Source organism: Chanodichthys erythropterus, chromosome 3 (genome assembly GCF_024489055.1).
Source record: "Chanodichthys erythropterus isolate Z2021 chromosome 3, ASM2448905v1, whole genome shotgun sequence".
In the NCBI taxonomy this organism is placed as follows: domain Eukaryota; kingdom Metazoa; phylum Chordata; class Actinopteri; order Cypriniformes; family Xenocyprididae; genus Chanodichthys; species Chanodichthys erythropterus.
Window position 1 is genome coordinate 30,519,425 of NC_090223.1, and position 22,139 is coordinate 30,541,563.

Below are 22,139 nucleotides of genomic sequence, written 5' to 3' on the forward strand. Positions count from 1 at the left end.
TGAAACAACTTTTATGTCCAAAATTATGTGCCTTCATGTGCTATCAGAAATTTGACAGTTCCCTCTTCTGAAGTCGTGATTACGAAGTTTTGAAATGGGAGAGCGTTCATGTGCAATTTTTTACCATGATAGGTGAATAACCCTGATGTAGAGGCACCTAAACCTGTTCCTCAAATATGATTGATTGGTTGGTTCGAATGTAGTTCCAGGAATAAGGCTGATCCAGGAATATGTTGTACTTGGTGAAATCACATTCACCCTATAATGTATTAACACTGATGCAAACTGTACTTTAACCTGACCAAAAAATAAATAAAAATACTGAAATTAATATTCAGAAGATGACAATTGTGAGACAAAAAAAAAAATGTTTCTATACAAAGTGACACTGCACTTACTACAGAGACATGTTACAAAGTTAGAGATTTAATTACTTTAAAATAAGTTAGATCGTAGAAATCATTCATCAGAAAACGTATTCTCTCTCTGAAAATTACTCTAAAATTGTAAACATTAGATTTGTCAAAGCCTCCCAAAAAGCTTTATTAGAGTGGACCTGTGTAGTTCCTCTACCAAAAGTGCTACCAAATGGAACTGCAATAATAATGACTGTTTTCAGACAGGTTTTAGGGGCTGTTTACACGACACCCTTTTCTTTTTATGCGTTTATGGCCGTCCATTTACATGACAATGACGTTTTGGGTGCCTGAAAATGCACAATTTGAAAATGGGGTTTAAAGTACAAGGTTTTGAAAATGGTCTCCGTGTAAACAACAAAAACGCGAATCTGTGAAAACAATGACTACATGCACATGCATATTACATGTTCAGTCTATAGTGTTTCATTGCCATCTAATGGCCTGACAGCAGAATACAGCTTTTTTAGTCGTTTTCACAGATTCGTGTGAATGGGGATCGTTTTGACAATGGTGTCATCTGTACATGGAAAACTCAAAGGAAAAAGTTCTCCGTTGTAGGCATATCGTTGGCGTTTAAATGTACACTGTAAAAAAAATCCCAGTAAAATTTACGCTAAAAAACCGGCAGCTGTGGTTGCCAGAACTTTACCGTAAAAAATACAGTAGCAACATAAAAAAAAATCTGTTAAATTTACGGTAAAATAACGTATTTCATTAACTGATATAATGTTAATTTACCAACCCAATGAAGTACTAATATCTGTTTTGTACCTTTATAATGCACTGACAGACACCAAACACAGTGGTGATAAGAGTCACATGATGAATCAAAGTTCATCACAAGCAGCTTTTCCACAAGCTGAGAAGGACAATACTAACATATAGAAGGTGCGCACAGTGTCATCATGGTAACATGCATAAAATTTTAAAAATGCAATAAACATTAATTTAACAACATTAGATGTAACATAAAACCCTAATGTACATAACTGATTAGAAAAAAATGAGAAAAACTAAGAAGAAACAGAGTTATTTCAACGAAAATATATCAAATGTGAAGTGTCACGCAGGGAATTGTGGGAATTTATGGTTTTTCACTGTAAATTTTTACAATGAATTGTTATTTTTCACTTCCAAAAACTGTGAATTTAACTGTATTTTACCGTAAAATTACATTAAATGTACCATTAGATCTATTACAGTTATTCACCGTATATAGTACGGAAACTTTCTGTAAACCAATTGACAGTTTTTCACCGCAGCATTTTTACAGTCTTTTACTGTTAAAATCACGGTAATTTTTTACAGTGTACCCTCAGACACATTCCCAGTCTGCCCTTGATCAACCAAACAGACAGTAATGTCACTGACTATGTTTGGGATGGACGGACAAATAGTGGATGGTTTTAATACAGTAAATGACCTGATATTTTTGTTTCTGTATAATAAAGGAAGTACAAGTCTTTTAACACCAGAAAAAGCTACACACCTTTAAAAATAAAACGACATCTTGAGAATGCATGCTTAAAAATTAAGTGTTTGGTGGACTGAAAACAAATTTTTGAAAACATAGCGCATAGCGTTTCTTTACAAAGTGACATCGCCAACTATCTGCCTGGCATGCACAATACAGCATTTTTAATCGTTTTCGCGGATCTGTGCGAACAGGGATTGACAACACTGTCGTCTGTACTCAAAAAACATAAAGGAAAAGCTTTTCCGTTTTTAGTGCATTATTGTTGTGTAAACAAAGTCACACCAATCCCACAACAGCATTATAGCATTATCATATACTGCATAATTAATAACATAAAACAACTGTTTGTTTAGCATATATAACAACATTTATTATAAATAAAATAACACCATTGAGGTAACTGTGGTATAAGTGAAAAAACTGACTTTGGATCATTGAATCATTAAAAATTGCAATTGAAGTTACTTGAGTGCTTAATCCTGTTTTATACACACAGAACCATATAAGATTAAAGTGTATTCTTATTATCACAATATTTACATTGCAATGGAGGGAAAAATTGAGTCAAAATATTGTTTCATTGGCCAAATTATTGTCACGGAGACGAACTCCGTGATTCCCTCCTCTGGCCATCGGAGGGAACCATCACCCGAATATTAGCACACACACTCACCCACACTACATTTCCCATAAGCCCGTACCTTGGACTGATTACACCTGCAGCTGAATCACATTACCCGGACTATAAAGGACTGCCATATCCACCTGTCAGACGCGAAGTCTTGTTTTGCCGTGGTGAACAATTCCGAGCGTTATTTCCTGTTTGATTACTTGTTGCTGTCTGCCTGTATACCCGTCTACGATCCATTGCCGCCTACCTCTGACGTCTGCCTGTTTTCCCGTTTCTGTGAGTGTTATCTGCCAGCCCTGACTTACTGCCTGTCTGACCACGATTCTGCCTGTTCCTTACATACCAGTTTGCTCCTGTCTGACCCTGCCTGTATTACTACGATTCTTCTAATAAAGCATGCAAATGGATCAATGCCCGAGTGATGATTCGTTACAGAAGACTTCGCCAGAACAAGATCCAGCTGCTTTTACCCACCTGTGTGCTACGATGTCTGCTCAGGCCAGCCAGCTCGCCGCCCACCAACACCAACTTAATCGCCTCACTTCCATCACGGAGGAACTAGTTAAGGCACTACAGAGACTGCAGATACCCGCGCCAGCGGCGCCCTCTCCCCCCGCCGCGGCCGCCATTAACCACGCGGCAGGAACGCCGTCGCCTAGCAACCCTCGTCTCTCACTGCCAGAAAAGTTTGACGGTGATCCAACCAAGTGCAAGGGCTTTATCCTCCAGTGCTCACTCTTCATTAATCAGCAACCAGCTATATACCCCACGGAGACCAGTAAGATTGCTTTTGTCTGTTCTCTGCTTACTGGTAAGGCACTAGAGTGGATAACTGCCATATGGGGGGAGAATGGGTCCACCTTTTCCACGTTCGATTACTTTATGCAGCAGTTTAAAGCGGTGTTCGACCACCCGAGTGATGGGAAGGGAGCGGGTGATCGACTGATGGAGCTGTCACAGGGCAGAAGGACGGCGGCTGAGTATGCACTGGCATTCCGCACTCTCGCCGCTCAAACCAACTAGGTGAGTGATACCCTGAAAGTTTGTTTTAGACGCGGATTGTCTCATGAATTACAATCAGAGCTGGCATGTCGAGATGAGGGGAAGAGCTTGGACCAGTATATTGAACTCGCCATTCACGTGGACAACCTGATTCGAGCTCGCAAGTCTGGCCAGAGACGTAATGTCCGCCCCATTCAGCAGACAGAAGCAGAAACTCCAGAACCCATGCAAATCAACGCATTCCACATCTCCGAGGAGGAGAGGAATCGCCGCCTGACTAATAGACTTTGTTTGTACTGTGGCAGTCCCGGTCATGTTCGTAACACTTGTCCCGTCCGCACTCGTCCTGAAAGTCAGCGCATGGTGAGTGAATCCAATCCCTATTATCACTCAGATTTAACTGTGTCCGTACCTATAACCCTCCAGATTCAGAACACTCAAATGAATACCACGGCTTTACTGGATTCAGGGGCTGCGGGGAACTTCATTTCCCAAGCGTTCGCACAACTACACAACATTCCTCTAATAGAATGTTCTTCTCCCCTCACAGTGGAAGCCATAGACGGGCGACCCCTGGGCTCCGGACGAGTCAACACCATCACCCAACCCTTAACCATGCAAACCGGCATATTGCACACAGAGTTCATACATTTCCATGTGTTACCCACCTCGACCTCGGCTATTATACTCGGATTACCCTGGCTCCGCACGCACAATCCCACCGTCTGCTGGAGAGAGGGTCAAATATTGCAATGGGATAAGAATTGTTTTACCAAATGTCTGTCTCCTGTCACCTCTCTACCCCTCAGAACAGTCCAGGCCGATGACTCTTCACCCGGTTCCGAGTTCCAAATCCCCTCAGATTATCAGGATCTATCGCTGGCATTCAGCAAAGTACGCGCCACACAATTACCACCGCATCGCCCATATGACTGTGCCATTGATCTTCTCCCAGGAACAACACCTCCTAGGGGCCATATCTTCCCGCTCTCCCAACCTGAGTCAGAATCCATGAAGAAATACATCGAGGAGGAACTGGCTAAAGGATTCATCCGTCCATCCACGTCACCCGCTTCAGCGGGCTTCTTCTTCGTGAGTAAAAAAGACGGAGGTCTGCGTCCCTGTATTGATTATCGTGGTCTCAATGATATAACTGTCAAGTTTCGCTACCCATTGCCCTTAGTGCCTGCAGCCTTGGAACAGCTCCGAACAGCCAAATTCTTCACCAAGCTCGATCTACGGAGTGCCTATAACCTACTTCGCATCCGGGAGGGTGACGAATGGAAAACCGCCTTCTCAACGGCCACCGGACACTACGAATATCTCGTTATGCCCTTCGGGCTTGTCAATAGTCCGTCTGTCTTCCAGTCGTTCATAAACGACGTGTTCCGAGATATGCTTAACCGTTTTGTTATTGTTTACATAGACGATATCCTGATTTACTCCGATACCATGCAGGAGCATGTGCAACAGGTCAGACAGGTTCTCAAGCGCCTCATCCAGTATCAGCTCTATGCCAAGGCTGAGAAGTGCGAGTTCCACAAGTCCTCCATCTCATTCCTGGGGTACATCATCAGCCCCGAGGGCGTCGCCATGGATGAGGGAAAGGTAAACACTATCCTGAAATGGCCGCAGCCCCAGACTGTCAAAGAGATGCAGCGATTCCTGGGCTTTTCAAACTTCTACAGGCGCTTCATCCGCAACTTCAGTTCCATAGCCAACCCTCTTACAAGTATGGTCAGAAAAGGTCAGAGTCAACTCAGATGGACCCCTGAGGCCTTACATGCTTTTCAACAGCTCAAGGAACGCTTCACCTCCGCGCCCATACTGCACCACCCCGACCCGTCACTGCCATTCATAGTCGAGGTGGACGCATCTAACACAGGTCTCGGCGCCATCCTATCCCAGCGTCAAGGTAATCCTCCTAAAATGTTTCCCTGTGCTTACTATTCCAGAAAACTGAATGCTGCTGAACGAAATTACGATGTCGGGGATCGGGAGTTGCTGGCCATGAAAGCGGCTGTTGAGGAGTGGCGTCACTGGCTGGAAGGAGCCGTGCATCCGTTTGTCATACTAACGGACCACAAGAACCTCGAATACCTCCGCACCGCCAAGAGATTGAACCCCCGTCAGGCCCGGTGGTCCCTTTTCTTCTCACGCTTCAACTTCACCGTGACTTATCGACCTGGCTCAAGAAACACCAAAGCGGATGCCCTTTCGCGTCAGTTTGAAGGTGAGCAAGAACACAAAGATCCAGAAACCATAATTCCATCTTCTCTTGTTATCGCACCTGTACAGTGGGACGTTATGACTGAACTGGAACAGGCCAACGCAGAGATCGAGGTCCCTCGAGAATGTCCTCCGGAGAGAACATTTGTACCACCGGCTCTGCGCCCTCGGATACTGGAGATGGTTCACAACTCCCCAGCAGTCGGTCACCCAGGCATCACCGCTACTATACAAGTCATACAGAACCGCTTCTGGTGGCCTTCCCTATCGAAAGACACTACTCAGTTTGTCAAAGCCTGCTCGATCTGTAACCGTCATAAGTCCTCTCATCAGCTCCCAGCCGGTCTGCTGCATCCTCTACCCGTGCCCCAGCGTCCTTGGTCCCACATCGCAGTCGACTTTATAACTGATCTCCCTGTTTCCAACGGCTACACCACCATACTCACAGTAGTGGATCGCTTCTCCAAGGCATGTCGTCTGATCCCATTACCCAAACTACCCACCGCTATGCAGACTGCCGAACACCTCTGCCAGTGGGTGTTTCGTATATATGGATTACCCGAGGACATTGTGTCAGACCGAGGTTCGCAATTCACATCTCGCCTGTGGTCCGCTTTCTGCCAAGCACTAAACATCAATGTCAGTCTCACATCCGGGTACCATCCACAGTCCAACGGGCAGACCGAACGTCTTAACCAAGAACTCACCCGCTTCCTCAGATCATACTGCAACGGCAATCAAGACGACTGGTCCCGGTACCTCCTATGGGCTGAATACGCCCAGAACTCTCCGTAAACCAGCAACCGGCTTAACCCCGTTCCAATGTGTCCTGGGCTTCCAACCGCCCCTGTTCCCTTGGTCTGGTGAACCCACCGACGTACCAGCTGTCAACGACTGGCTCAACCGTAGCGAAGCCACCTGGGATAGAGCGCACACACACCTGCAACACGCTGTTCGCCGTCAGAAGGAGCAAGCTGACCGCCACCGTCGCCTCGGACCCCTTTACCGCCCTGGTCAGTGGGTATGGCTATCCACAAGAGATATGCGCCTGCGACTCCCATGTAAGAAGTTAAGTCCAAGGTACGTTGGCCCTTTTCAAATCACGCACCAGATAACACCAGTCTCATTCCGTTTGGCATTACCTAACCATTATCGTATTTCTCCCACTTTCCATATGTCCCTGCTCAAACCCGCCGATGGCCCCCACGAGGAGGGGGAGGAGAGGTCCAGTGACGAGGGCCCCTCACCCGTCTTGGTCGACAGTGAGGAGATCTATCAGGTCCGAGAATTGTTGGATTCCAGACGTCGCGGTCGCACACTCCAGTACCTAGTTGACTGGGAGGGGTTTGGTCCGGAAGAACGCTCCTGGGTCAATTCGGATGATATCCCAGATCCCAGCCTGGTGGCAGAGTTCCACACGAACCATCCGGATAAGCCAGCCCCTCGTCCTCGAGGAAGACCGCGACGTCGCCAGCATCCTCGCGCCAGGAGGCGCTCGCAGGGGGGGGGCTCTGTCACGGAGACGAACTCCGTGATTCCCTCCTCTGGCCATCGGAGGGAACCATCACCCGAATATTAGCACACACACTCACCCACACTACATTTCCCATAAGCCCGTACCTTGGACTGATTACACCTGCAGCTGAATCACATTACCCGGACTATAAAGGACTGCCATATCCACCTGTCAGACGCGAAGTCTTGTTTTGCCGTGGTGAACAATTCCGAGCGTTATTTCCTGTTTGATTACTTGTTGCTGTCTGCCTGTATACCCGTCTACGATCCATTGCCGCCTACCTCTGACGTCTGCCTGTTTTCCCGTTTCTGTGAGTGTTATCTGCCAGCCCTGACTTACTGCCTGTCTGACCACGATTCTGCCTGTTCCTTACATACCAGTTTGCTCCTGTCTGACCCTGCCTGTATTACTACGATTCTTCTAATAAAGCATGCAAATGGATCAATGCCCGAGTGATGATTCGTTACAATTATACACTACTGTTCAAAAGTTTTGGGACTGAAGGATTCTGTTCACCAAGGCTGCAATTGTTTGATTAAAAACACAGGAAAATAAATATATATAGTAAAATATTATCATTTATAATGACTTTTTCAGCATCATTACTCCAGTTTTCAGTGCCACATAATTTGTGAGAAATCATTCTAATATTCTGATTTGGTGCTCAAGAAAGTTCTTCTTATTATGAAATTTATTATTTTTTGGAAACCATGATTTTTACTTGATGAATAGAACGTTGAAAGTCTAAAATGCATCCTTGCTGAATTAAAAAAAAAAATCATACTGACCACAAACCTTTGAATGGTACCATTTTAATCATATAATAATAATAATAATAATAATAATAAAAATGTTTTGGTACATTCTGCAATAGTCACAACAGTTCTAAATAGTCACAAGTCTGGGTGAAACCAGCTGTGACTGGCTAAGATATGTTGTGGAGATGATCAGTAGTTCTTCACAGAGGCAGTTGTAGTTTCTTAACTGCCCCGATATGCTACATTTTGGAAGGTGCTGGTGGCTCCTTTGTAGAGCGGATTATTAGCCTTAAAGACAAGTTTCATAATGTTAATACATATTAATGCATTTACCATTGGGACCATATTGTAAAGTTACCATCAATGTCATATTACACTCCTATGATTCTAGAGTCTTAGAAAAAAGGTTCAGTGGGGTTCTTCTATATAAAACCCTAGGGTTCATGACACGGTTTTAAAAGAACTCTTTAAGACAATAAGGGTCTATATAAGGAGAAATGTCACATGATTGCATAACTTTCATGTTTTACGGTTATTTAATTTTTTCTACTGATATGGTATGTTTATGAGCCGCTTTATTCATAAAAATGAAAGTTAAAAAAAAAGAATAAAAACAAAATTGATTTGTTAAAATTAAAGCCATTAAATGATCCCATGATGGGAACCACTAAAAGGTTCTGTATATATGGAGCGCCTGACAGAACCCTTTAAGATTCTATATAGAACCTTTTCTTAGGTGAAGGTGTTATTTTGTCTGAGACTAAAAATGGCTAGACTGGAGCATACTGGTAGGTCTGAGAGGAAGTAAGACTAGTGCAAGATGCTGATAACACTTAACAAGATATGAAAAAAAAAAAAAAAGTCTGAATGCATGTCTCACCGCTTCCCACTTAGCCTTGGCTTTCTCTTCCTCAAACTTGGCAAATTCATGACGGTCATGAATGGTGATCAGGAGCTTCCACACCAAAAGTGCAGCCAAACCCAGCAGCAGGATCGCACCAGTGACCGATAGGACAACCACCAAGGCATCAGGACCATCCTGACACACTGTAAAAAAACAAATCAGCAATTACAAGACTTATTCTAAGGGGGGGGGATCATACTTTATATTCATTTGCCATTGAGTATCTAATTGCAGCAGTTTAGATTTAATAAAAGAAACAAAACACTCAGGAGCACAGGATAAATGCAAAAGAAACAGAAAATCACATGATAATGCAACAAGAAGAGACAAAACACAAGTGAAACTGAGGACTATACAGAAGGCCAAATGAGGAACCAAACAAGACACAGGTGTGCTTAATCATAACAAAGAGTAGCTATAGAACCCAAGAGACGACACTCTTTTTGAGCAACAGCCACTAGATGGCGCTCCGGAAGCGCGGCCACCATTATGGGCTGAAAATAACTGGACAATAGAATCCTTCACATCTTACGCACCCAAAATCTGCGAATTTCACAACCAAATCAGAAGCGCAATAGAACAGTTTTTAAATTAAGTCACCAGTAAATTGTATGGCTCCTATAGTAAAAGTTGTATTGTCTTATATATGTTTTATTTTACCAGTTGTGGAATCCAACCATTCATCCATCTGAGGTAACGTAGTTAGCCTACTTTATTGAATATTTCCATTTTATGCAACTTTACACATTTATTAATAGTAAATTAATAATTAATAATATCATCGCTGTTTGCAGCGAACAATATAGATCAGACCTAGTGGAGTAATAGTAATAATAGTTTCACTCCACTAGGTCTGAATTGAAATATATATATACTGTACGTTTTAATGGATCACGCTAAACATAATGATCTTATAATACATGATGCATTGTTGTGTCTGTTATCGCATAATTCCCACTTTTGGAATACTACTCTTTTGGAGCACTGTTTTTCGCATACTAGTAGGGAAGTATTGGATTTCAGACTCAACGACAGAATCTGTGACAGTAGGAGAGGTACAGCCAGTATCTACCCATCTCTGACAGAGGCACAGAGAGTTTATCAGCATGAGCAATGTTTGACAGCTACATGTCACATATTGTCTTGCTCTGCCCCTTTTATCTTCTCACCTGGTTTTTTAACAAGATAGAGAAAGGATTTTCCACTGGCATCTTCATAATACTGGAAGTTCTGAACACAGTCATCCTCATCCTTATAGCTGCAGTTCACTGCGTTCTTCTCATGAAAGACTGGAGAGAACAGATGATTAATAAATCAGCAAGAACAAAAACTGAATAAAATATACTGCATGAAAAACTCAAGGTTAAGTCACGTATAGCCAAACGAGGCCGAGGTAAATAATGGCATTATTAACAGAAATCAAAATATTGCATTTATATACTATAAAATTAGATTTATATACTTTGACTGTGTAAAATAGAAAAAAGTTGTTTTAAATTGTAATAATATTTCACAATAAGACTATATTTTTGATCAAATAAATGCAGCTTTGGTACAGTAGAAAAGACTTCTGTCAAAATCACTTTTAATAAAATCTTAGTATATACTTTAAAAGCGGATTTATATAGGCTACTGCGGTTGGGAGGCATGTATTGTGGATTGGGTGGAGGTAGAGATTACCCAGTTCATCCACCAGCACAATCTCATCTCTGCAGACGTGATTGCAGTTCTTCTCAAACAGATCCCCTCTCTTATAATGTTTACACTCCACACACTCCCTGCAGATGCACACAGATAGCCACTTTAAACAGTTAAGTAAAGAGAAAGAAAGCACATAAACATACTCCACACACAAACATTAAGCTACCTAAATAAAGATATACCATAGTCTATTGATTTTTACATAAATATTCTAAACTTTCACCCTACCCTTTAAGTCACAATATATATATTTTTTTTGAGATGTCACTCCGAAGAAGTTTCATCATGTTCTGTGATTCTTCTGAACGCTATCCTCACTCACTTTTTGATGGTGCAGGCATCTGGGCAGGTGGGACACTTCTCACAGGTTGATCCATAAGCTCCTGGCTGAGTGCACTCACAGACGCCACACGCGCAGTGGCCACGCCCACTACAGAGCATTCCTCCACCCCCCATACAGGTATCTGTGCGGGTCGAACAGTCACAGCTCTCGCCGGACCATCCGGGATTACAGTGACAAGACCCACAGTTGCACTCACCATTACCTAACAGAGACAACAAACAGATTCAAACCTTATAGGAAAATAATTTCAGGAAGGTGATTGTGAAGTTTTTCCATAAAGGAAAAATTCACCCAAAATGAAAATTCTGAAAATTACAGTTTTTTTACAGACGCTAGGACACATTTCTCAATACTTAGGTCACTTTTGCAAAACTCTTCACACAGTGAGCACAACAGAAGTCTATGTGGGCTAAACTGAGGATCAATTATCATTGCTTTGGCACAAAATGCATTCAATGACTACATCTCTCAAATTCCACGAATTCTTTTCTCACTCAGACACAACAACTGCCAAAACTCTTTGTACTTACAGGCCATTTTGCACATGCTTACATACGGTTTTCAAAACTGTTAAACTTATGTTCAAAACAATAACATAATACAAAACTGAATAAGACAGCAATTTGCTACATTCCTACAGTAATATTTTAATAAAATATATTTTAAATCTTAAAATTAAATGCTATAAAAACAATTGAATTGTATCTGTATCAGTGGATGGTGTGTATACAAATTCTTGTATTTTGGAATTATAAAAATAAATAAACTACATAAAATATTGACAAATTCTGCATCATGTCTGATTCATTCCAGTAACATATATTGCAGTGAAATTATAAACAGAGATGTGTCCTTGTTTTACATAAGAAAACATTGTATAATGCTACATGTTGTTAAGTGTTTTTCAGGTAATTGTTTTGTGGGTGACAAAGTGTGTTTGTCGGCTGTCAACCTTTGCTAGTGTTCTGGAAGAATGAGTTGATTTGAGACCTGAAAAAAGTGTTTTGGTAGATTTAGTGCATTTTGAATGTGAAATGAACTGCTGTGCCGAGCTGAAAGTTGGTTAGGAGAACTGTGTGAAGAGTTTTGAAAAAGTGGCCTAAATATTGAGAAATGTGTCCTAGCGTCTGTAAAAAACTGTAAGTCCTGAATAAAGTGTTTTGGTAGTTGTAGTGCATTTTGAATGTGAAATGAACTGCTTTGCCAAGATGAAAGTTGGTTAGGAGAACTGTGTGAAGAGTTTTGCTAAAGTGACCTAGGTATTGAGAAATGTGTCCTAGCGTCTGTAAAAAACTGTAATGTATTATTTTTTCAATGGAACATAAAAGCAGAAATTGTGAACAACCTACAAGCAGCTCTTGCGATAAAACAACTGTTCATAGTGACTACAGTTGCAAAATGATTCTCTATGATACCATAAAAAGCAGGTAGCATTATACGTTTTCTTTTGTAAAATATCTTTACGAAACAAGAATGACACTCTCTACTGTTTATAATTCACTGCAGTAAATGTTACCTAGTCCAGTATAAAATTATTACTCCTAAGTTTTCGCCTTTTGTATAGATGCCAATGAAATTGAAAGACTAACACCTGTGTAGGTGTTCTGTTACATCTAATTGCTTTGATAGTATTTGATTTTTCAGATTCAGAATATATTTCAATATGGCATTACTGTAGAAAGCAAATTTCTGTCTTATGAATTTTTGTATCATTTTTAACTTTAGTTTAACAGTTCTGAAAAGACTACGTAAACGTGCAAATTGGCAAGTAGATACATAGAGTTTTGGTGGTTTTTGTCTCTAACTGAGAAAAGAATTCATTTAATTTGAAAGATGTCATCATTAAATGTATTTTGTGTCAAAGCAATGATAAATAATCCACAGTTTTCCCACATAGACTGCTGTTGTGCTCACTGTGTGAAGAGTTTGAAAAAGTGACATAAGTATCGAGAAATGTATCCTAGCAATTGTAAAAAAAAACTGTATTATCAATGTTGGAAACAGTTGTGCTGCTTAATATTTTTGTAGAAACTGTGACACTGATCCTCTGATGAATAGAAAGTTCAAAAGAACAGCATTTATTTGAAATAAAGTTTTTCTGTAATATTATAAATGTCCCTACTGTCACTTTTGATTTTGATTTTTGATTCACTTTTGATTATATTCACAATTCCATGCTGAATAAAAGTATTTCTTTAAAGAAAATCTTGACCCCAAACTTTTGAACAGTTCATATAAATGAATATATTCTAGATTAAACCACAGGAAGCGTGTGAATTCTGATGAATTATGAAATAATTCTGACAAAATATAAAATGATGTTACGTAATACCGACATAGTGTTATTGATGCAACAAAACATTAAACAAACATTTTCCCCCAGTTTCACAGACAAGGCTTATTCTAGTCCCAGATTAAATGCATGTTTAAGATGTTTTAAAAGAAAGCAACTTGCACTGGCATGCCTTAAAATATGTCAGTGCTGTTGTTTTGTCTCAAGATAACAGTAATGTTTTTTTCTAGGGCATGTTTATAAAAGCTACTTTAATGCCCTTATTGAACTAAGGAGTAATCCTGGCTCAGTATAAACCCTGTCTGTGAAACCAAGCCCAACATTTCCCAATCTATCATGTTCATTTCAACACACAGAATTCATGAAAGAAGCATAAACCAGAACATTTCAAACAGGTGCCAGTTGCATAAACACGGTCACTATGTTAAGATTAAGTCTTAAAGGGTTAGTTCACCCAAAAATGAAAATTATGTCATTAATTACTCACCCTCATGTCGTTCCAAACCTGTAAGACCTCCGTTCATCTTCAGAACACAGTTAAAGATATTTTAGATTTAGTCTGAGAGCTTTCTGTCCCTCCATTGAAAGTGTATGTACGGTAGACTGTCCATGTCCAGAAAGGTAATAAAAACATCATCAAAGTAGTCCATGTGACATCAGTGGGTTAGTTAGAAGTTTTTGAAGCATCGAAAATACATTTTGCTCCAAAAATAACAAAAACTACAACTTTATTCAGCAGTGTCTTCTCTTCTGGAATCCTTTTCATTGAACTGATTCCATTGAATTGAATCCATTGAATTGATTCCATTGAATCCTTTTACGTGGTTGTTTTTGGCGATTAGGACATCCGCGACATGCACACTTACGCACCATTTTAAAAAATATAGCAATACCAAAATACAAACAATGTAGAATAGCTTGAATACAGCGTGCGTCTCCCTCAGACTGTAAACAAAGCTCGGGAGCACCGGATAACACGTCATCAGCGTCTTACATCAGCAGCGTCACTGCAGAGTCGTGAACCAGGATTGACAACAGACACGGAAGAGAATACAATGCTGAATAAAGTTGTAGTTTTTGTTATTTTTGGAGCAAAATGTATTTTCGATGCTTCAAAAACTTCTAACTAACTACTTTGATGATGTTTTTATTACCTTTCTGGACATGGACAGTCTACCATACATACACTTTCAATGGAGGGACAAAAAGCTCTCGGACTAAATCTAAAATATTTAACTGTGTTCTGAAGATGAATGAAGGTCTTACGGGTGTGGAACCACATGAGGGTGAGTCATTAATGACATAATTTTCATTTTTGGGTGAACTAACCCTTTACGAACTAGCAGTTAGCCAAGGAGTAATCAGACTTTTCAGATTCAAATTAGACCAATCTTTGTCTTTGGTTTGTACACTGTTTTATTCATTTTGTGTGTGTATGTGTGTGTGGTCCTGGTTTGTACAGTATAAAAAAGTATATGTATTTGGAAAGTCCCCATAAAACATGTGTGTGTGCATGTCTACTGCCACATATATTTTCATTTATTTATACCCAGAGGCTATACTTGCTGACCCTTATTCTTTATGTAGTTCAAACACCCATATACCAACTCTAAGCTATTGAGCTATTGTCTAATCAAACTAAAAAAAAAACTAAAAAGCGTTTAACTAACAATACCTATAACACATGCTACTCAAAGCCTCATATTTTCGACCAATACATTATGTCATGCATTTGACTCAATGTTTAACTGAAGAGAGAATATGATGTGTGCAACCTAAATCATGTGACAGACTTCAGGCTGCTGGCACTCTAAGCAGGTAATGTGCACAGACATGCAAACCTGAAGATCATCATTCCATAACATCTAACAAATCAAGCATAAGTCAGACTGAGTCGCTGTTTTGGTTCCAAATGTGGATCAAATTTTGACCTAATATGGTGAAACGCTGTCTCTGCGATGAGCAAAAAGCTGTGTAATCATTTACAAACACGCAATGCTAAATGTATTTATTTTTTTCCAGATACAATGAGTCAAGGCCATTGTGTCCAACCTTACCTGAACACAGCTTTTCTTTGGAACGCAGGCAGCTGAAGTCGTCACATTCACAGTACGGCCCCCAAACCTTCCCAAAATCACTCGAGCGACAGGCACACTGGCCGCACACGCAGTCTCCGCGTCCACCACAGACCGGTGACTCTGGGTTAGGGCTACAGTGGTCTTGTTGGCTGGGATTATATTCGCCCTCGGAGCACTCGCATCGAGAGCCCAGTCGGCCCGGATCGCACAGGCACACGCCGCACTCCAGCGTTCCATTGCCGTGGTGACAGGACGGGCTATCGGGCTCAGAGGACTGCTGACAGCCACATTCACAAGCAAAGTCCACAGTGACCTGAAGGCTGTCTTTAAAGCCCAGTGGCTTCACGATGAAGGTCCGATTCTTCTCTTTGGGACAGCTGTGTAGTTTTGCCACAATGTTAAATGAAACCTATGGGAGAGTAAGATAAAGAGCATATGCCTATAGCTTAAACTGTAGAGTTGTGGTGCTAACAATGCTAAGGTTCGATTCCCAGACAATGCGTGAACTGATAAAACATATGGCTTGAATGCAGTATCAGTCGCTTTTGATAAAAGCATCTGTCAAATGTGAATACATTCCTTTTATTACAGAATGAATAGTGTTTAAATTGAACCTTACTGACAGGTACATAAACTATATAGTTGCTAACTATATAATTGAGTGCATCGGGTGCTGACCATATCTCCAATTTTGAGTCCGCTGCAGGACCAGACACCTTCATTGACCTTTCCATCCAGGCATATTGAGCTGATAATTACAGATAACTCATTTGGCACACCCAACAGCTCCAGCTCAACCTTAGACCGGATCTTCTACAAAGACAAATGGCACATAGATCAAAGGTCAACCTCTCTCTGACTTCTCCCTTTATTTGAGTTTAAGCCCTACTGGCTTGTAATGGTAAAATACAAGAGTGTTCAGAGTGGCATACCACCTACTAAAATTGAATTGAATGAATTTATGTATACTTTCGATGAATTTTTGTAATACAATACACACGAAAACTATGTATTTGCAAAGCTAAAATCTGGTTCATTTGTTGAAACACTTAAAGATATGAAAGAACACATAAAAAAATCAAAGCAAAACAGAACACACAGTTCTCATAACTAACAAGTTCTCACAAATCGGAGGCTGTATTAATTCCTGCCAAAGTGATTTACCGCATATGCATCCAGAATGAGTTGCACAACATTTCCAGAGTCTTTGGAGAGCGTTCCAACCGCAGAGCCAGGAATCAGCTCGCTGTAATTCTGTGAGAATGCAGGAAACATAAAAAACTCCCATTAATGAGTTTGTAAATGTGTGCATGTTATGCACTAACGTGTTGTAAGCATATGTTTGACAAAAAATATAGAAACTCACTCGATATAGTGGCATTATATTGCTGGTTACAGCAAAGATGAGGTTGATGTTATTCTCAGATATCTTGTCCGTGATCATGCCAAGTGAAGGATAGTCCTACAAATACACATACAAAATACTGTATATAGTTTCAAAGGTTTGCGGTCAGTAAGATATTTTTTATGTTTTTGAGGCTGCATTATTTGATCAAATATTTTAACATATTTTCAAATGTTTTCAAAGGAATTTTCAGCATCATTACTCCAGTTTTCAGTGTCACAAGATCCTTCAGAAATCACAATATGATGATTTGATGCTCAAGAAACATTTCTTAATATTATCTTATAATCACTGTGCACTAATAATAATCTAACTCTGAAATAGAGAAATAGTCACTAGGACTGAGTGTTGTGATTCAGAAAAATTCTGCTGTGCTATAGACAGCATCCTTCTAAGGATAAAAAATAGTCTTTGAGGAATTGTTTCAACCTATTGAGTAATCTGAACTATTAACCCTGAGACATTTTTTGATGATCTTGTGGTTCAGTTGTTCTAATCTAAATTTATGCGGGGCAGAGGAACTGAGATGTTTTCCTTAAATCTAAACTATTCGTATTAAGACTGATGATAATGAGTAATAGATCATGCCATACTGACTGTGAAGTGTACCTGAAATCCCATAAAACCTGTTGTATTCCTTTGTTCGGAGAGAGATTCTCTGGAATTGATGAGAACTCTCCCGACCGTGATTAAAGCTTTAAAGGACAAAAACTGGAGTCTCTGGTTATTGCTGCAGCAAGTCAGGTTAGGAAACAAGGTTTAAGGGGGTCAAGACGTTGACCCGAAATGTTGTTGAGTGTCGATTAGGAGATGCTCCGAAAGATCGGGAAATTTATTGAGTGTCGATTAGGAGACGCCCCAGGAAGGTAACTTAAGTCAGGTGCGTCTTGGAAAATCTACCACATTATCTTATTTCTATTATGTAATTTTATTTTTTTACTTTCCTTGACTCATTTTATTGTTGTATTTTATCATCTCATTTCTACTATGTGATTTTTTGTCTGTATTTATATTATTATCTTATTTCTATTCAATGAATTATCTTATTTGTATATGTGTATGCATGTTTTCTTGTTTCTTTGTGTATTTCTATTCTGTAAAGCACTTTGTAAACACTGTTTTTAAAGGTGCTATATAAACAAAGCTTTGCTTAGTATTTATTATTATTATTATCATCAATGTTGAACAGTTGTGCTGCTTAATTGTTTTGTGGTTTCAGTTCAATCCGATGAATAGAAAGCTCAAAAGAACAACATTTATTTGAAATACATAACTTTTGCCTTTACTACTAGTCTTTGCTGTCACTGATAAATTGATTTTTTTTTCCTTCATTATTGAAATGATAATCTATATATATATATATTATATATATATGTGTGTGTGTGTTGGCTGACCAGTATAGTGGACTTGTCATATTCATTGTCGTTATTGATGTGGCACTCTCCATCATGGGGCTGGACGATTCCGGCAAGCTTTGCATCCAAAGCCAAATGACTTCTGTCATCACTTGTGAAGATTAGCAAATGAGATGCATCAGGCCTCCATCCAATCTTCTCCTGGTAGAAAGAGGAAGAAGGTCATATAGAATGGTAAAGAGAACAGATGAAACACAACCTAAGAGAAAATTTGAGAGTAAGTGGATTTCATCGAGTTGTTTAATTTGTAGACCGACCGCTAATGTTCCCTGATGCATAAGGTTCATATTGTATGTCCTTTTTTCTTAACAAATAATCAAAATGTAGCTCAAAATGCTTTTCTTTAGGCTTTGAGACGACAAACAGAACAACTTTACTCAGATTTATTTTTAAAATTATTTTTCCACTAGCTTATTGTGTAAAGGATGAATGTTGTCAGTTTTTCTTTGTGTGTGCATTTTGTGTCACCTTGCATACTACTGCTTGCATGATAGCATCAAATCCTCCCTCAGGAGCATCTCTGTTTCTAGACACTTTCTGTTTCTTCACTTCTTCTGTGAACCGCTCTACTTGCTCCGTCAGAGACAGTACATTACGATAGCCGAATTGCGGTGGGCAGGGTTCAATGGACCTACAACAATCCAAACACAACAAGGAGACAGAAATCACCAAACTTAGTCACTCCCTTACTTGCTCCAAATGTCATTTGCTTCTCTATTGGCCAATGTGAAATGAACTTGAGCTTACTTATGGCAAGGATTCCTGATGACTTCTTCAGAGTAAATGTACATATAAGGGGAGAGCGGTTTGTCTACAAAAGCTCCGAATCCCATGCGCAGATTACTGGTGACGCCATGTAAGGCAGTGGCCAGATCATTACCAAGTGCATAAAGCTTCTGAAGGTCGTCCCTCATGGTATTGGTCATGTCCATCAGGTAGTACAGGTCAACTGGGTAATCAGATACTTGCTTCACATTGACAGTGAATTTCTGTGAATCACCTTAAAGAAATGGGAGGGAAGTAAAAGTTAGAACTATCTAAATTGAAAGACAAATGTTTCACAGACAGGGCTTAGATTAAGCCAGGATTAGGCCTTAGTTCAATTAGGACATTTAAGTATTTTTTATATACATAATCTAGAAAAAAAATATTACTGGTGTGCATCTTGAGATAAAACAATGACACTGACATATTTTAAGATATTTCAGTAAAGGCTGCTTTCAGTTAAAACAGCTCAAACATGCATTTTAGTCTGGGATTGTCCTAAAGAGCATAAACGAATCAGTGTATCGAACCATGAATCGGATCGCGGGTCAAACCGCCATATTGCTGAAATCATGTGACTTTAGCGCTCCGATCTGTGGGTTCAACACACTGATTCGTTTATGCTCCGATGCTTCCTGAAGCAGTGTTTTGCAATCGGCCATCACTAAATAAGTTGTTATTTTGTTTTTTTGGCGCACCAAAAATATTCTCGTCTCTTTATAATATTAATATTGAACCACTGTACTCACATGAACTGATTTAAATATGTTTTTAGTACCTTTATGGAGCTTGAGAGAGGAAATGCCATCGCTCCCTATGGAGGCCTCACAGAGCCATCGGATTTCAACTAAAATATCTTAATTTGTATTCCGAAGATTAACGAAGGTCTTACGGGTGTGAAACGACATGAGGGTGAGTAATAAATGACATTATTTTCATTTTTGGGTGAACTAACCCTTTAAGTCTTGTCTGTGAAACCAGGAGTAAGACTTCTGTTTTCTAATAGCAGAAATTGACATGGATTCTTTGAGAGCATGATCTGTTTGGGGTCATATACTTTAAGATTTAAATATCATGTGTAAACTTCATGATTTGTTCTGATCGTACAAGATCTTGAAATCTCAAAGTCCGTAACATGCTTTAAAAAATATGATGATAAATATAATATTGGTCTAGTGGTTTTTGTTTTGGTCACAGTAATATATAAAAAGAATTTTAAGACTAGAATAATAGTGACATTTTGTTGTTGTTGTTATTATTATTTAAAAAATAAGAAAATAATAATAAGGCTTTTTTCCTTTGGGAATATAATAATAATAAAGTATTGTTACTGTTGTTATTGCGTTGCTATTACTGTCATTGTTGTTAAAAAAATTGCAAAAAAAAATTACATTTCTTCTTATTGTTGTTTTTTAAAATATATAATAAAATAATAGTTTTAATAATTTCTCTGGGATCCCATAGATCAAGATCATAGTATCAGGGTTGAATGTCAAAAGAAAAGAAAAGAAAAGAAAAGAAAAGAAAAGAAAAGAAAAGAAAAGAAAAGAAAAGAAAAGAAAAGAAAAGAAAAGAAAAGAAAAGAAAAGAAAAGAAAAGGAAAGACGGGGAATTTACCAAAAACTATGCAATGAGAAATATGTAATTGGATTGCAGTGGGAAACATGAGTTAATATATACAGGGAGCATGTATCTGTAATAATGTTTGTTTTGTTGAAATAGCAAACCTGGCCTGAGGGTTAGGTGGATTTTTTGGGGTTGGATCTGAGTGATATCGCTGGCTGAACCCCTTGCCTTGTCACTCAGGGGTACGTCCTCTAGGGTCCTCGTACTGCTAACTGGAAACTCAATAAACTTCACGCCACAACCAGACTGAATGAGACTGTCTTTGAGATCACACCGGGACATACCTGACCTTCCCTTTCCAAAGATCTAACAGACACACACATAACAATCAGAGCGAGACATTTCAAACAGCCATTCGAGTGTCTGTGCGGGTGTGTTCATTTATGCATGTGGATGAAACCGTGTTTATTACTGTACCTCCTGAGAGCACCAAGCACAGGTTGGATCGATCGACAGACATTCTTTACAGGTACTCACTCCTCTGGAAGTGCAAATGTTAGAGCCTGGAGTAACAAGACTGTCATTAATCTCATACACATACTTTAAATAATTTCTTGCTAATCTTTAGAAATTAGTTTCTTTCAAGTTCCATTTAACAGCCTCTGTGTTGAAACAAGTCAAAAAGTAATCAAATGCAAAAAGTAAAATGTTTGCAGCACATACACATTCTTTACATTCTTTGTGTCATTAACTAAACAAACAACAAATAACAAAAAGCAAACTTACTCGCAGCTGAGGAAACTAGAAGTAAAACTGGTATCCAAACTTCCATCAAATTTAGTCCCATTTTAACAGAACCAAATTACAGAGGGCCTCCTGCTGTAGAAACACTGTTTCAACTCTGATTCTCTAATGTACAAACTGGGAGTGGAAACTACCATTCCGAGACATGTAAGGACAGATGACCTAATGTGTTTCAGCATTTCGCAAATGCAGTCTGTTTTATCAAGACACATGTAATGTGTAGCCACAGGCAATATAGCCTAAGACTCAACATGTGAGCACTCCCTTACTAGAAAATAAGTATAAGTATACTTAAGTGACGTTCAAGTATATTTTTAAGTATACTTAATGTAGTAAGTACACTCTAAAAAATGCTGGGTTAAAAACAACCCAAGTTGGGTTGAAAATGGACAAACCCAGCGATTGTGTTGTTTTAACCCAGCGGTTGGGTTAAATGTTTGCCCAACCTGCTGGGTAGTTTTATTTAAACCAACTATTATTTAAAAATTGCTTAAAATGAACCCAAAATAGTTGGGAAATTAAAAACCAGATGCAATTAGAGACAACAATAATAGACAAAAGGTGAATGTTTATTAATAAGCTTTAATATTTTATTAATGTAAATTTAATAGTTTAATAGTTTATTAATATAAATGTATTAATAAGCAATTTAATAAATGTTTATTGTTTAATAATTATTCATTGAACATTAATAAATGTTAATTTCCAACATATTTTGGGTTAATTTTAATTAAGCAATACAGTAATTTCTAAACAATAGTTGAGTTGAATAAAACTACCCAGCAGGTTGGGCACACATTTAACCCTCCCGCTGGGTTAAAACAACCCAATTG

At 39.3% G+C, this 22,139-nt stretch overlaps 1 protein-coding gene across 2 annotated transcripts; it reads right to left on the reverse strand.

Moving 5' to 3' along the window:
* Nucleotides 1–8,138: 8,138 nt before the first annotated feature.
* On the reverse strand, nucleotides 8,139–21,442 carry itgb3a (integrin beta 3a). Of its 2 annotated transcripts, none has more exons than XM_067381719.1 (15): nucleotides 21,289–21,442; nucleotides 20,980–21,065; nucleotides 20,664–20,868; nucleotides 18,919–19,171; nucleotides 18,640–18,802; nucleotides 18,151–18,312; nucleotides 16,718–16,813; nucleotides 16,516–16,605; nucleotides 16,030–16,164; nucleotides 15,331–15,760; nucleotides 10,960–11,182; nucleotides 10,617–10,714; nucleotides 10,106–10,225; nucleotides 8,913–9,079; nucleotides 8,139–8,320 (listed from the first exon to the last, which is right to left on the reverse strand). In XM_067381719.1, exons 1-15 carry the CDS (start codon nucleotides 21,347–21,349, stop codon nucleotides 8,255–8,257), a joined length of 2,355 nt encoding a protein of 784 aa, XP_067237820.1. In that variant the 5' UTR covers nucleotides 21,350–21,442; the 3' UTR covers nucleotides 8,139–8,254. The 2 variants fall into 2 exon arrangements, with proteins under 2 accessions (XP_067237820.1, XP_067237821.1); XM_067381720.1 differs by having other exon boundaries at nucleotides 20,980–21,043; nucleotides 21,289–21,365.
* Nucleotides 21,443–22,139: the final 697 nt, after the last annotated feature.